We start from the raw sequence: 14001 nt of genomic DNA, 5'->3' as shown, positions 1-14001 counted from the left end.
TAATACTGCTCCGTATGTACAAGAATATAACTACTATAATACTCCCCCTATGTACAAGAATATAACTACTATAATACTGCCCCTATGTACAAGAATACAACTACTATAATACTGCTCCTATGTACAAGAATATAACTGCTATAATACTGCTCCTATGTACAAGAATATAACTACTATAATACTGCCCCTATGTACAAGAATATAACTACTATAATATTGCTCCTATGTACAAGAATATAACTACTATAATACTGCTCCTATCTACAAGAATATAACTACTATAATACTGCTCCGTATGTACAAGAATATAACTACTATAATACTGCCCAATGTACAAGAATATAACTACTATAATACTGCTCTCTATATGTTTGTAAAGGTATGTTCTTGTTTCTCTGCAGGAGTTTATGTACCCCCGCAGCGCCCTCACCAGGGACTTGGTGCTCCCGATGCATCAGAATAACAGAGAAGCTGTGGAGGACATGTCCTTGATGAGTGACTTGCATGAAGCCGCCATCATGTTGAATCTTTATCAACGTTACAAAGATGATAAAATCTATGTGAGTCGTGAGCTGCCGGTCTGCAGTGTAAATAAATATGTATAATTTTCCTTTATTCCTTTTTCTGCTTTTTATTACAACATTTCTATAATAAAGACATATCTAACCTGACAGTCAATGTGTAATGAGAAGATCTACCAATTGGTCATAGTTTTCAGTTTCAGGTCCTCTCAATATCTCTGGTTCCTTCTCATTTACATATATAGACTGAGGACTGGTCCTGACATTTTACATTCCTCACAGCTGCAGTGCGTTACAGTGTATCGGTGTAGGCAATCCTCTGAGCAAAACACAATAACTGAATTGTGCTTTTGGTTCTGGACTCCAGACTGGACTAAAGGAAACTAAAATCAATGGATAAACTGTACATGATCATCTCCTGTGCTCCCCTTTGTGATTGCTGAAAGCTGCACAAATTTTATAATTTAAAGAGAATCTGTCACTTGCTTAAAATAATTGCATTAAATGCCTTGTAGTAATCCCTGATCTTGCCTGATTCTGCTGCTTTTTTCCGTTTTGTACTGCGTCACTCCATTGCAGAGATATTCACATTTGTTCTCTTTGGCGCACAGTATGTGAAATCTCCACTTTGCAGTCCAACTGGACGTTTCTTCAAAGTCTTGTATGGGGGTTTTTCTCTTTCATGCCTCTCTCAGATGCTGCCAATCGCAGCTCTGTAGCATCTGAGACTGCTAGATCAGCTGCCAGCGTCTGGTAGGGAGCGGTGAAAGTGCAAAACCCCTCAGAGAAGACTCTGAAGAAACCCCCAGAAAGACTATAATGTGGAGATTTCACACACTGGCCTCCAAAAGAAACAAATATGAATATCTCTGCAATGGAGCGACACAGCTTAAAATGGCAAAAAGCGTCAGGATGAGGACAACTTGGATTTTTTTTTACATGTGTTTAATGCAAATTTTTTTAGGTTATCCTTTACTTTATTGTGCAAATTACCATACAATAGTATTAAACTTTTTTTTTTTTTTACTTTTCATGATCTTGCTGTGCAGGGTATGTCTATTGATATTATTGATCTCCTTTCTCTAGACCAATATCGGTTCTATCCTGGCCTCAGTAAATCCCTACAAGCAAATCTTAGGATTGTACGATGAGAGCGCAGTGGATTTATACAGTCGCCATCAGTTAGGGGAGCTTCCCCCCCACATATTCGCCATAGCCAACGAGTGTTACCGGTGCTTGTGGAAGAGGCGTGACAGCCAGTGCGTCCTCATAAGGTACCAGGCCAAATAATTGCACGTCCAATATATAAAATACAGATTACAACGCCGGGACATTGTGAAAACTCTGTGTCTCTTTCAGTGGAGAGAGCGGCGCTGGCAAAACAGAAAGCACAAAACTGCTCCTTAAATTCCTGTCCTCGATGAGTCAGAGCTGCGCAGGAGGTGGAGACAATCAGACCCATGTGGAGGCGGCCATCATGGAGAGCAGGTCAGCAATACTACATGTGGGCGCTGGTTCCCGAGACTTACAGGATCCAGACTAGCAGCAATCAATTAATCAGGGGGGTCAGCCGTAATCTTAAGACATCCCTTGTGATCTTTAATAAAAACAGTAAAGAAAATTTAGAAAAACACATTTTTCTTTTATACTCAGAAATCAAATACTGTACTGGTGTGGATTTTGGTCAACTAACACATGGGCAGGTTTCTTTTTTAAAGGGGTATTCCGAAAAACAATAGTTAATACCAATCTGCAGGACACATTGTGACTTAGAATTCGGTGGTATATGACCATTGAGACCCCCACCAATCACCAAAACGGGGCCCGTTAGAATGGGCAGTAGGGCTCATGAACGACAGCGGCTCCATTCTTTCCTTGTGAGATTGCCAGAGCAATCGGCACACAGCACTCTGGCAATCCCATAAAGAAAGAATGAGCATTAGTGCGCATGTTGGACTGCCACTGCATTCAAATAAGGATCAATGTGCCCCATTCTGGTGATGTGTGGGGTCCCAGTTGGCGGACCACTGCCAATCTGAAAGTGCATCACCTGGCTTTGGATAGGTGATAATGTCTTCCAACTAGAATATCCCTTTAAATCAGAGATGCTTCGTACTTGACACAGATGAAGGGTTTTACAGTGAGACGGGTTTTCAGTTCTAAACCAGAATATCCACTGATGGGAGATATTGGTGACCCATCTTGGTCCAGACGAGCCCTTTTAAGTTTGTTTAATGGAAAACTCCTTGAATTATACTGGGAGAGCTTTAGAAAGCAGCAGCAGGGATCATTCACACTGTACTCCACTTATATGAAGCAAAGACATAGCAATTTTGATAAAATCCTCCTTGTCTTGTTTTTACTGGACTATCCAGTGAACTAGACCTGAAAATAGGTGGTTTTCTGTTGTGAATTTACCTTTTGGCTCCCTCTAGTGGCTACTAGTGTTTTTACTCTGGGTGTGTCTATCATCCCTTGTATGCTCACCTGGGTCGTTAGGTCAGGGGTGTTGCTATATTAGCTCCCTGGACCTTCAGTTCAATGCCTGGCAACGTTGATATCAGAGCTAATCTGTAGTGCTCTTGTCTACTGATCCTGGTTCCTGCTTGATTAAGCTAAGTCTGCTTTCTTGCTTTTTGCTTTTGTTTTGCATTTTTGTCCAGCTTGTACATAATCTGTATCCTATCCTTGCTGGAAGCTCTAGGGAGGCTGGAGTTCTCCCCCCGGGCCGTTAGACGGTTCGGGGGTTCTTGAATCTCCAGTGTGGATTTTTGTTAGGGTTTTTGTTGACCATATAAGTTATCTTACTACATTCTGCTATTAGTGAGTGGGCCTCTCTTTGCTAAACCTAGTTCATCTCTGTGTTTGTCATTTCCTCTTACCTCACCGTTATTATTTGTGGGGGGCTTGTATCCAACTTTTGGGGTCTATTCTCTGGAGGCAAGAGAGGTCTTTGTTTTCCTCTTCTAGGGGTAGTTAGTCCTCCGGCTGGCGCGAGACATCTAGCGACCAACGTAGGCATGTTCCCCGGCTACTGCTAGTGTTGGCGTTAGGAGTAGATATATGGTCAACCCAGTTACCACTGCCCTATGAGCTGGATTTTTGTTCTTCGCAGACTTGCTGATATCTCTGAGACCCTCACCATTGGGGTCATAACAGTTTTCTTTACAAGGGGGTGTGTCTGGCTCCTCTAGGGTGTTCCTGGGCAAAGCAGGGGTGGGGCTTAGAATTGTCTCACTGTATGGGATTCATATTTCAGCAAATTTTACTATCCTATATCATATTTTTCTGGATTATACAAGAATGCAATTCTTAAAATGTTAACCCTCAAAAGGTCATTGTAAGAAACTATATCTATTAATTGTTGCAATTCAGTGTCATGTACAAATTTCCATTGCACGGATCACACCGCTGGGTTAATGCAGCTCCTATGCTGCCCGTTGTATATGTATAGAACATTGCTATGACCCCGCCTGTGTGTGTGTATACATATTTGTTGGATTTTCACTCTGATTTATATCTTCTTCCATAGCCCAATTCTCGAAGCTTTTGGAAACGCAAAGACCGTTTACAATAACAACTCGAGTCGCTTCGGAAAATTCATCCAGCTGCATTTTTCCCAGCAGGGCCACATCCAGGGGGGCCGCGTGGTGGACTGTATCCTTCTGCATATATACAGTGACAGGTTGATGTCATGAGTGAGCAGCGTACGCAGACGTGCAGAGAACCTAATTACACCAACTTGTCCCCACAGAGGAACCGCCGGCATTTATTATGTGTCCCCTACAGAGAAAGAAGAAATTCAATTCTCACTTTCTAAATAAACACAAACGCACAGATGATCAGATCATCACCTGTGCCGAACACATGAGGATACTCTACAGAAGTGAAATTAGAGCAGTACTACGTGCCTACTAAAAATATCTGTGCCGGCGCTGCACCAGTAATACCAGCACCCACCATAGTATAGTCCCAAAATAATATGGTGATAATAACAGGAGTGATAAATCCGCACTCCTAAGTCTCTTATAACTACTATAATACTGCCCCTATGTACAAGAATATAACTACTATAATACTGCCCCTATGTACAAGAATATAACTACTATAATACTGCCCCTATGTACAAGACTATAACTACTATAATACTGCCCCTATGTACAAGAATATAACTACTATAATACTGCTCTTATGTACAAGAATATAACTACTATAATACTGCCCCTATGTACAAGAATATAACTACTATAATACTGCTCCTGTGTACAAGAATATAACTACTATAATACTGCTCCTATGTACAAGAATATAACTACTATAATACTGCTCCTATATACAAGAATATAACTACTATAATACTGCCCCTATATACAAGAATATAACTACTATAATACTGCTCCTATGTACAAGAATATAACTACCATAATACTGCCCCTATATACAAGAATATAACTTGTTGTGAATTTGGATTCTGGGCTCCCCCGGTGGCTACTGGTGGAATTGAACTGGTGTCTTCATCTTCTCTGTTCACCTGTTCCCATCAAGATGTGGGAGTCGCTATATAACCTTGCTGCTCTGTTAGTTGCTTGCCGGTCAACAATGTTATCAGAAGCCTCTCTGTGCTTGTTCCTGCTCCTAGACAACTACTAGATAAGTTGGACTCTTGTCCATGTTTGTTTTTGCATTTTTGTTCCAGTTCACAGCTGAAGTTTCGTTACTGTGTCTGGAAAGCTCTTGTGAACAGGAATTGCCACTCTGGTGTTATGAGTTAATGCCAGAGTTTTAAAGTAATTTCTGGATGGTGTTTTTGATAGGCTTTTCAGCTGACCATGAAAGTGTCCTTTCTGTCTTCTGCTATGTAGTAAGTGGACCTCAAATTTGCTAAACCTATTTTCATACTACGTTTGTTATTTCATCTCAACTCACCGCCAATACATGTGGGGGGCCTCTGTCTCCTTTCGGGGTATTTCTCTAGAGGTGAGCTAGGACTAATATTTTCCTCTGCTAGTTTTATTTAGTCCTCCGGCTGGTGCTGGGCATCTAGAATCAACGTAGGCATGCTACCCGGCCACTGCTAGTTGTGCGTTAGGTTTAGTTCATGGTCAGCTCAGTTCCCATCTTCCAAGAGCTAGTTCCTATATATGCTTATGCTATGTTCTCTTGCCATTGAGATCATGACAGTTTGACCGGCCATCAAAGTGTTAATTGTTTGGGCTGAAGCAGGAGAAAAAGAAGTGTTGAAGGGAATTTTTTTTTTTTTTTTTCCCCCTCAGAGTTTTGCTGCCTAGCCCTTAATTGCTGTCTAGCTGCTTCTTACCTCCTCTTAACCCTTGAATGGCTCTGTGTCCACCTGTTTGTAATGGATCTTCAGAGTGTAACTGCAGGTTTGAATAATCTCGCCACGAAGGTACAAAATTTGCAAGATTTTGTTTGTCATGCACCTGTATCTGAGCCGAGAATTCCTTTGCCGGAATTTTTCTCGGGGAATAGATCCGGGTTTCGGAATTTTCGAAATAATTGCAAATTATTTTTGTCTCTGAAATCTCGCTCTGCCGGAGACCCTGCACAGCAGGTCAGGATTGTGATTTCCTTGCTCCGGGGCGACCCTCAAGACTGGGCTTTTTCATTGACACCAGGAGATCCTGCGTTGCTCAATGTGGATGCGTTTTTTCTGGCCTTGGGGTTGCTTTATGACGAACCTCATTTGGAGCTTCAGGCAGAAAAAACTTTGATGTCCCTATCTCAGGGGCAAGATGAAGCGGAAATTTACTGCCAAAGATTCCGTAAATGGTCTGTGCTTACTCAGTGGAATGAGTGCGCCCTGGCGGCGACTTTCAGAGAGGGTCTCTCTGATGCCATTAAGGATGTTATGGTGGGGTTCCCTGTGCCTGCGGGTCTGAATGAGTCCATGACAATGGCTATTCAGATCGATAGGCGTTTGCGGGAGCGCAAACCAGTGCACCATCTGGCGGTGTCCACTGAGAAGTTGCCAGAGAGTATGCAGTGTGATAGAATTCTGTCCCGAAGCGAGCGGCAGAATTTTAGACGGAAAAATGGGTTGTGTTTCTATTGTGGTGATTCTACTCATGTTATATCAGCATGCTCTAAGCGCACTAAAAAGCTTGGTAAATCTGTTTCCATTTGCACCTTACCGTCTAAATTTATTCTATCTGTGACCCTGATTTGCTCTTTGTCATCTATTACCACGGACGCCTATGTCGACTCTGGCGCCGCTTTGAGTCTTATGGATTGGTCCTTTGCCAAACGCTGTGGGTATGATTTAGAGCCTTTGGAGACTTCTATTCCTCTGAAGGGGATTGACTCCACCCCATTGGCTAATAATAAACCACAATACTGGACACAAGTAACTATGCGTATTAATCCGGATCACCAGGAGATTATTCGCTTTCTGGTGCTGTATAATCTACATGATGATTTGGTGCTAGGATTGCCTTGGCTGCAATCTCACAACCCAGTCCTCGACTGGAGAGCTATGTCTGTGTTGAGCTGGGGATGTAAGGGGGCTCATGGGGATGTACCTGTGGTTTCCATTTCATCATCTATTCCCTCTGAAATTCCTGAGTTCCTGTCTGACTATCGTGACGTCTTTGAAGAATCCAAGCTTGGTTCGTTACCTCCGCACCGAGAGTGCGATTGTGCCATAGATTTAATCCCGGGTAGTAAATACCCTAAGGGTCGTTTATTTAATCTGTCTGTGCCTGAACATGCTGCTATGCGAGAATATATAAAGGAGTCCTTGGAAAAGGGACATATTCGTCCATCGTCATCTCCCTTAGGAGCCGGTTTTTTCTTTGTGTCAAAAAAAGACGGCTCTTTGAGACCATGTATTGATTATCGGCTTTTGAATAAAATCACTGTTAAATATCAATACCCATTGCCGTTGCTGACTGATTTGTTTGCTCGCATAAAGGGGGCCAAGTGGTTCTCTAAGATTGACCTTCGTGGGGCGTATAATTTGGTGCGAATCAGGCAGGGGGATGAGTGGAAAACCGCATTTAATACGCCCGAGGGCCACTTTGAGTATTTAGTGATGCCTTTTGGTCTTTCTAATGCTCCGTCAGTATTCCAGTCCTTTATGCATGATACTTTTCGCGATTATTTGGATAAATTTATGATTGTGTATCTGGATGATATTCTGATTTTTTCGGATGACTGGGACTCTCATGTCCAGCAAGTCAGGAGGGTTTTTCAGGTTTTGCGGTCTAATTCTTTGTGTGTGAAGGGTTCTAAGTGTGTTTTTGGGGTACAGAGGATTTCCTTTTTGGGATATATTTTTTCCCCCTCTTCCATTGAAATGGATCCTGTCAAGGTTCAAGCTATTTGTGATTGGACGCAGCCCTCTTCTCTTAAGAGTCTTCAGAAATTTTTGGGCTTTGCTAACTTTTATCGTCGATTTATTGCTGGTTTTTCGGATATTGCTAAGCCATTGACCGATTTGACTAAGAAGGGTGCTGATGTTGCTGATTGGTCCCCTGATGCTGTGGAGGCCTTTCGGGAGCTTAAGCGCCGTTTTTCCTCTGCCCCTGTGTTGAGGCAGCCTGATGTTGCTCTACCTTTTCAGGTTGAGGTCGACGCTTCTGAGATCGGAGCTGGGGCAGTGTTGTCGCAGAAAAGTTCTGACTGCTCCGTGATGAGGCCTTGTGCCTTCTTTTCCCGTAAATTTTCGCCCGCTGAGCGGAATTATGATGTTGGGAATCGGGAGCTTTTGGCCATGAAGTGGGCTTTTGAGGAGTGGCGCCATTGGCTTGAGGGGGCCAGACATCAGGTGGTGGTATTGACTGACCACAAAAATTTGATTTATCTTGAGACCGCCAGGCGCCTGAATCCTAGACAGGCGCGCTGGTCATTATTTTTCTCTCGGTTTAATTTTGTGGTGTCGTACCTACCGGGTTCTAAGAATGTTAAGGCGGATGCCCTTTCTAGGAGTTTTGAGCCTGACTCGCCTGGTAACTCTGAGCCCACAGGTATCCTTAAGGATGGAGTGGTATTGTCAGCCGTTTCTCCAGACCTGCGGCGGTCCTTGCAGGAGTTTCAGGCGGATAGACCTGATCGTTGCCCACCTGATAAACTGTTTGTTCCTGATGATTGGACCAGTAGAGTCATCTCTGAGGTTCATTCTTCTGCGTTGGCAGGTCATCCTGGCATTTTTGGTACCAGGGATTTGGTGGCAAGGTCCTTCTGGTGGCCTTCCCTGTCACGAGATGTGCGAGGCTTTGTGCAGTCTTGTGACGTTTGTGCTCGGGCCAAGCCTTGTTGTTCTCGGGCTAGTGGATTATTGTTGCCCTTGCCTATTCCTAAGAGGCCTTGGACGCACATCTCGATGGATTTTATTTCAGATCTGCCTGTTTCTCAGAAGATGTCTGTCATCTGGGTGGTGTGTGACCGTTTTTCTAAGATGGTCCATTTGGTTCCTCTGCCCAAGTTACCTTCTTCTTCCGAGTTGGTTCCTCTGTTTTTTCAAAATGTTGTTCGTTTGCATGGTATTCCTGAGAATATCGTTTCTGACAGAGGGACCCAATTCGTGTCTAGATTTTGGCGGGCATTCTGTGCTAGGATGGGCATAGATTTATCTTTTTCGTCCGCTTTCCATCCTCAGACGAATGGCCAGACCGAGCGGATTAATCAGACCCTGGAGACATATCTGAGGTGTTTTGTGTCTGCTGACCAGGATGATTGGGTTGCTTTTTTGCCATTGGCGGAGTTCGCTCTCAATAATCGGGCCAGCTCTGCCACTTTGGTGTCCCCGTTTTTCTGTAATTCGGGGTTTCATCCTCGATTTTCCTCTGGTCAGGTGGAATCTTCGGATTGTCCTGGAGTGGATGCTGTGGTGGAGAGATTGCATCAGATCTGGGGGCAGGTGGTGGACAATTTGAGGTTGTCCCAGGAGAAGACTCAGCTTTTTGCCAACCGCCACCGTCGTGTTGGTCCTCGGCTTTCTGTTGGGGATTTGGTGTGGTTGTCTTCTCGTTTTGTCCCTATGAGGGTCTCTTCTCCTAAGTTTAAGCCTCGGTTTATCGGCCCGTATAAGATATTGGAGATTCTTAACCCTGTTTCCTTCCGTTTGGACCTCCCTGCATCCTTTTCTATTCATAACGTTTTTCATCGGTCATTATTGCGCAGGTATGAGGTACCGGTTGTGCCTTCCGTTGAGCCTCCTGCTCCGGTGTTGGTTGAGGGTGAGTTGGAGTACGTTGTGGAGAAGGTCTTGGACTCTCGTGTTTCCAGACGGAGACTCCAGTATCTGGTCAAGTGGAAGGGATACGGCCAGGAGGATAATTCTTGGGTGAATGCATCTGATGTTCATGCCTCCGATCTGGTTCGTGCCTTTCATAGGGCCCATCCTGATCGCCCTGGTGGTTCTGGTGAGGGTTCGGTGCCCCCTCCTTGAGGGGGGGGTACTGTTGTGAATTTGGATTCTGGGCTCCCCCGGTGGCTACTGGTGGAATTGAACTGGTGTCTTCATCTTCTCTGTTCACCTGTTCCCATCAAGATGTGGGAGTCGCTATATAACCTTGCTGCTCTGTTAGTTGCTTGCCGGTCAACAATGTTATCAGAAGCCTCTCTGTGCTTGTTCCTGCTCCTAGACAACTACTAGATAAGTTGGACTCTTGTCCATGTTTGTTTTTGCATTTTTGTTCCAGTTCACAGCTGAAGTTTCGTTACTGTGTCTGGAAAGCTCTTGTGAACAGGAATTGCCACTCTGGTGTTATGAGTTAATGCCAGAGTTTTAAAGTAATTTCTGGATGGTGTTTTTGATAGGCTTTTCAGCTGACCATGAAAGTGTCCTTTCTGTCTTCTGCTATGTAGTAAGTGGACCTCAAATTTGCTAAACCTATTTTCATACTACGTTTGTTATTTCATCTCAACTCACCGCCAATACATGTGGGGGGCCTCTGTCTCCTTTCGGGGTATTTCTCTAGAGGTGAGCTAGGACTAATATTTTCCTCTGCTAGTTTTATTTAGTCCTCCGGCTGGGCTGGGCATCTAGAATCAACGTAGGCATGCTACCCGGCCACTGCTAGTTGTGCGTTAGGTTTAGTTCATGGTCAGCTCAGTTCCCATCTTCCAAGAGCTAGTTCCTATATATGCTTATGCTATGTTCTCTTGCCATTGAGATCATGACAATAACTACTATAATACTGCCCCTATGTACAAGAATATAACTACTATAATACTGCTCCTACAGTGCCTTGCGAAAGTATTCGGCCTCCTGGAACTTTTCAACCTTTTCCCACATATCATGCTTCAAACATAGATGCCAAATGCAAATTTTTGGTGAAGAATCAACAACAAGTGGAACACAATTGTGAAGTTGAACGAAATTTATTGTTTGTTTTTTTTTAAATTTTTTGTGGAAATTCAAAAACTGAAAAGTGGGGCGTGCAATATTATTCGGCCCCTTTACTTTCAGGGCAGAAGTTCATTGTGGATCTCTGAATGATCCAATGTTGTCCTAAATGCCTAATGATGATAAATATAGTCCACCTGTGTGTAATCAAGTCTCCGTATAAATGCACCTGCTCTGTGATAGTCTCAGGGTTCTATGTGAAGCACAGAGAGCATCATGAAGACCACGGAACACAACAGGCAGGTCCGTGATACTGTTGTGGAGAAGTTTAAAACTGGATTTGGATACAAAATGATTTCCAAAACTTTAAACATCCCAAGGAGCTCTGTGCAAGCGATCATATTGAAATGGAGTGAGTATCCTACCACTGCAAATCTACCAAGACCCGGCCGTCCCTCTAAACTTTCATCTCAAACAAGGAGAAGACTGATCAGAGATGCAGCCAAGAGGCCCATGATCACTCTGGATGAACTGCAGAGATCTACAGCTGAGGTGGGACAGTCTGTCCATAGGACAACAATCAGTCGTACACTGCACAAATCTGGCCTTTATGGAAGAGTGGCAAGAAGAAAGTAATTTCTCAAAGATATCCATAAAGTGTAATTTAAAGTTTGCAACAAGCCACCTGGGAGACACCAAACATGTGGAAGAAGGTGCTCTGGTCAGATGAAACCAAAATTGAACTTTTTGGCAACAATGCCAAACGATATGTTTGGTGTAAAGGCAACACAGCTCATCACCCTGAACACACCATCCCCACTGTCAAACGTGGTGGCAGCATAATGGTTTGGGCCTGCTTTTCTTCAGCAGGGACAGGGAAGATGGTTAAAATTGATGGGAAGATGGATGGAGCCAAATACAGGACTATTCTTGAAGAAAACCTGTTGGAGTCTGCAAAAGAGCTGAGACTGGGGCGGAGATTTGTCTTCCAACAAGACAATGATCCCAAACATAAAGCAAAATCTACAATGGAATGGTTCACAAATAAACGTATCCAGGTGTTAGAATGGCCAAGTCAGAGTCCAGACCTCAATCCAATCGAGAATCTGTGGGAAGAGCTGAAAACTGCTGTTCACAAACGATCTCCATCAAACCTCACTGAGCTCGAGCTGTTTGCCAAGGAAGAATGGGCGAGAATTTCAGTCTCTCAATGTACAAAACTGATAGAGACAAACCCCAAGTGACTTGTAATCGCAGCAAAAGGCGGCGCAACAAAGTATTAAGTTACAGGGGCTGAATAATATTGCACGCCCCACTTTTCAGTTTTTGAATTTTCACAAAAATGTAAAATAACCAATAAATTTTATTCAACTTCACAATTGTGTTCCACTTGTTGTTGATTCTTCACAAAAAATTTACATTTGGTATCTTTATGTTTGAAGCATGATATGTGGGAAAAGGTTGAAAAGTTCCAGGAGGCCGAGTACTGTCACAAGGCACTGTACATACAGGAATGTTTGTTTTGTGTATTAGTATCCTATGATGATATGGACTCTGAGCTTCGCTGGTGCAGACATTGATCATGTAGATGATATCTTTGCAGTATGAGATGTAAGAACTGATGTCGATCTCATCCTCTGTCACCTGCTGATGAGACGAGGAACAGGAGGAAGCTGTGGTTCCTTGATTTTAAGGAAATGTGAAAGTTTTGGAGGAATCGTTCTGCTTCTTGTACTGTAATGGTGTGTACTGTAGGATGAAGATGGGAAGCCTTGTCCTGTGTATAATCCCCCTTCTTGTCCTGTGTATAATCGCCCGCCATGTGGAAGACTGAGGGCCGTATATTTTATAAAATATGGTAAAATCGTCTGGCCGGAAATCACATGATGAGTTCTGAGTCAACGTTCCCTAATTCTGTTTTAACAGTTCAGGTTTATTAAAGGGGTATTCTGATATCAGAAAATGTATTATTCCTTTTTTTTTTCTTATTTTAATAATGAAAAGTGTCACTTTTCCAATATATTTTCTATAGTAATTGTTGATGATTTTTAAGACCTCTGCTTCCTGGCGCTGAAAACCTGTTTTGCAACTTGCCCTCTTTTTTTTTTTTTTCTTTCTTTGCCCAGACTTCACTCATTTATGCAGCTACATAGTCTGTCACTAATGATCTTGGGAAGTTCATAGATTGACTGCCCCCTGGTGTCTGTTTATAATATTGCATCTAGAGAACTTGATGTCAGTGCAAATTTATGAAAAATGATTGGTTATATATTTTCTATATTATTGTTTTTCTTTTACTTTCCTTAACTGTTACATTGCCAGATTTACTGGAGAAGGTAAGTTTCTCTATCCACCATGGAGGACATATTCGTCAGTGTGATTGGGGGAATCCTTTTTGCAGGTACGGCCAATCGTCTAACCCTGCCAGTTCTTCCTTATTTCCACCCTTAGACCCGAGTGACGCGGCAGAGTCCTGGTGAGCGGAACTATCACATATTCTACGCTCTACTTGCGGGGGCCAGTAAGGAAGAAAGAGGTAAATTCCAAATGTAATTTTATTGTATCATTTATATCTACCTACCTACCTATCTATATCACCCTGAGCAAAAATATAATAAAATACTTCGTATAAGGAAAAAAATAAATATATGATCAATGCTGGAAATAGGATTTTATATTCTACTATATTGGTATATATGTAAGAGAGAATTTCAAGGTTATTTATTTGACAGTTGCACATAATATAATAGAATATTATTATTATTATGTATTTTATTATATCCCTTGTGTCTACAGAAGCGCTCTCCCTGTCGGATCCCCTCTCCTATCAGTATCTCTGCTCTCCTGGATGTGTGACGGCCGAGGGGCTCAATGATAAAGACATGTATAACAAGGTTTTGGTGAGCGAAAAAATATCAGAAATATCAGCAATGGTGTACAAATCAGCTTCTTGATGCATCATCTCCCATGTCTGCGCCTAGATCCGTGCAGGAAATATGATTTTTATCATCTACTATATTGGTTATTTAGTTGCGAGTTGCACAGTGAGAACATATCGCCCTCTGGTGGTAATCCGTCCATCTGAGGAAGGTCTGTGCACAGAGCGAAATGTTATGTTCTCACTGTCGATTGTAAATCTCAATTAATTCACCTTGAAATTCTATATTTTGT

The 14001-nt window shown here is 42.8% G+C and overlaps 1 protein-coding gene across 1 annotated transcript in view; it reads left to right on the top strand.

Moving 5' to 3' along the window:
• LOC143784615 (unconventional myosin-X-like) overlaps positions 1-14001 on the top strand; it is a 98855-nt gene that overhangs the window by 49140 nt on the left and 35714 nt on the right. The window contains exons 3-9 of the mRNA XM_077273078.1: positions 402-560; positions 1608-1795; positions 1881-2009; positions 4054-4178; positions 13153-13166; positions 13282-13366; positions 13627-13730. Of these exons, the coding sequence (XP_077129193.1) occupies positions 402-560; positions 1608-1795; positions 1881-2009; positions 4054-4178; positions 13153-13166; positions 13282-13366; positions 13627-13730 (804 nt within the window). The remainder of the gene's footprint in view (positions 1-401; positions 561-1607; positions 1796-1880; positions 2010-4053; positions 4179-13152; positions 13167-13281; positions 13367-13626; positions 13731-14001) is intronic.

This window comes from Ranitomeya variabilis, chromosome 7 (assembly GCF_051348905.1).
Source record: "Ranitomeya variabilis isolate aRanVar5 chromosome 7, aRanVar5.hap1, whole genome shotgun sequence".
NCBI classification, from domain to species: domain Eukaryota; kingdom Metazoa; phylum Chordata; class Amphibia; order Anura; family Dendrobatidae; genus Ranitomeya; species Ranitomeya variabilis.
Note: the sequence above shows the minus strand (reverse complement) of the source record. Positions and strands in the feature narration are given on the sequence as shown.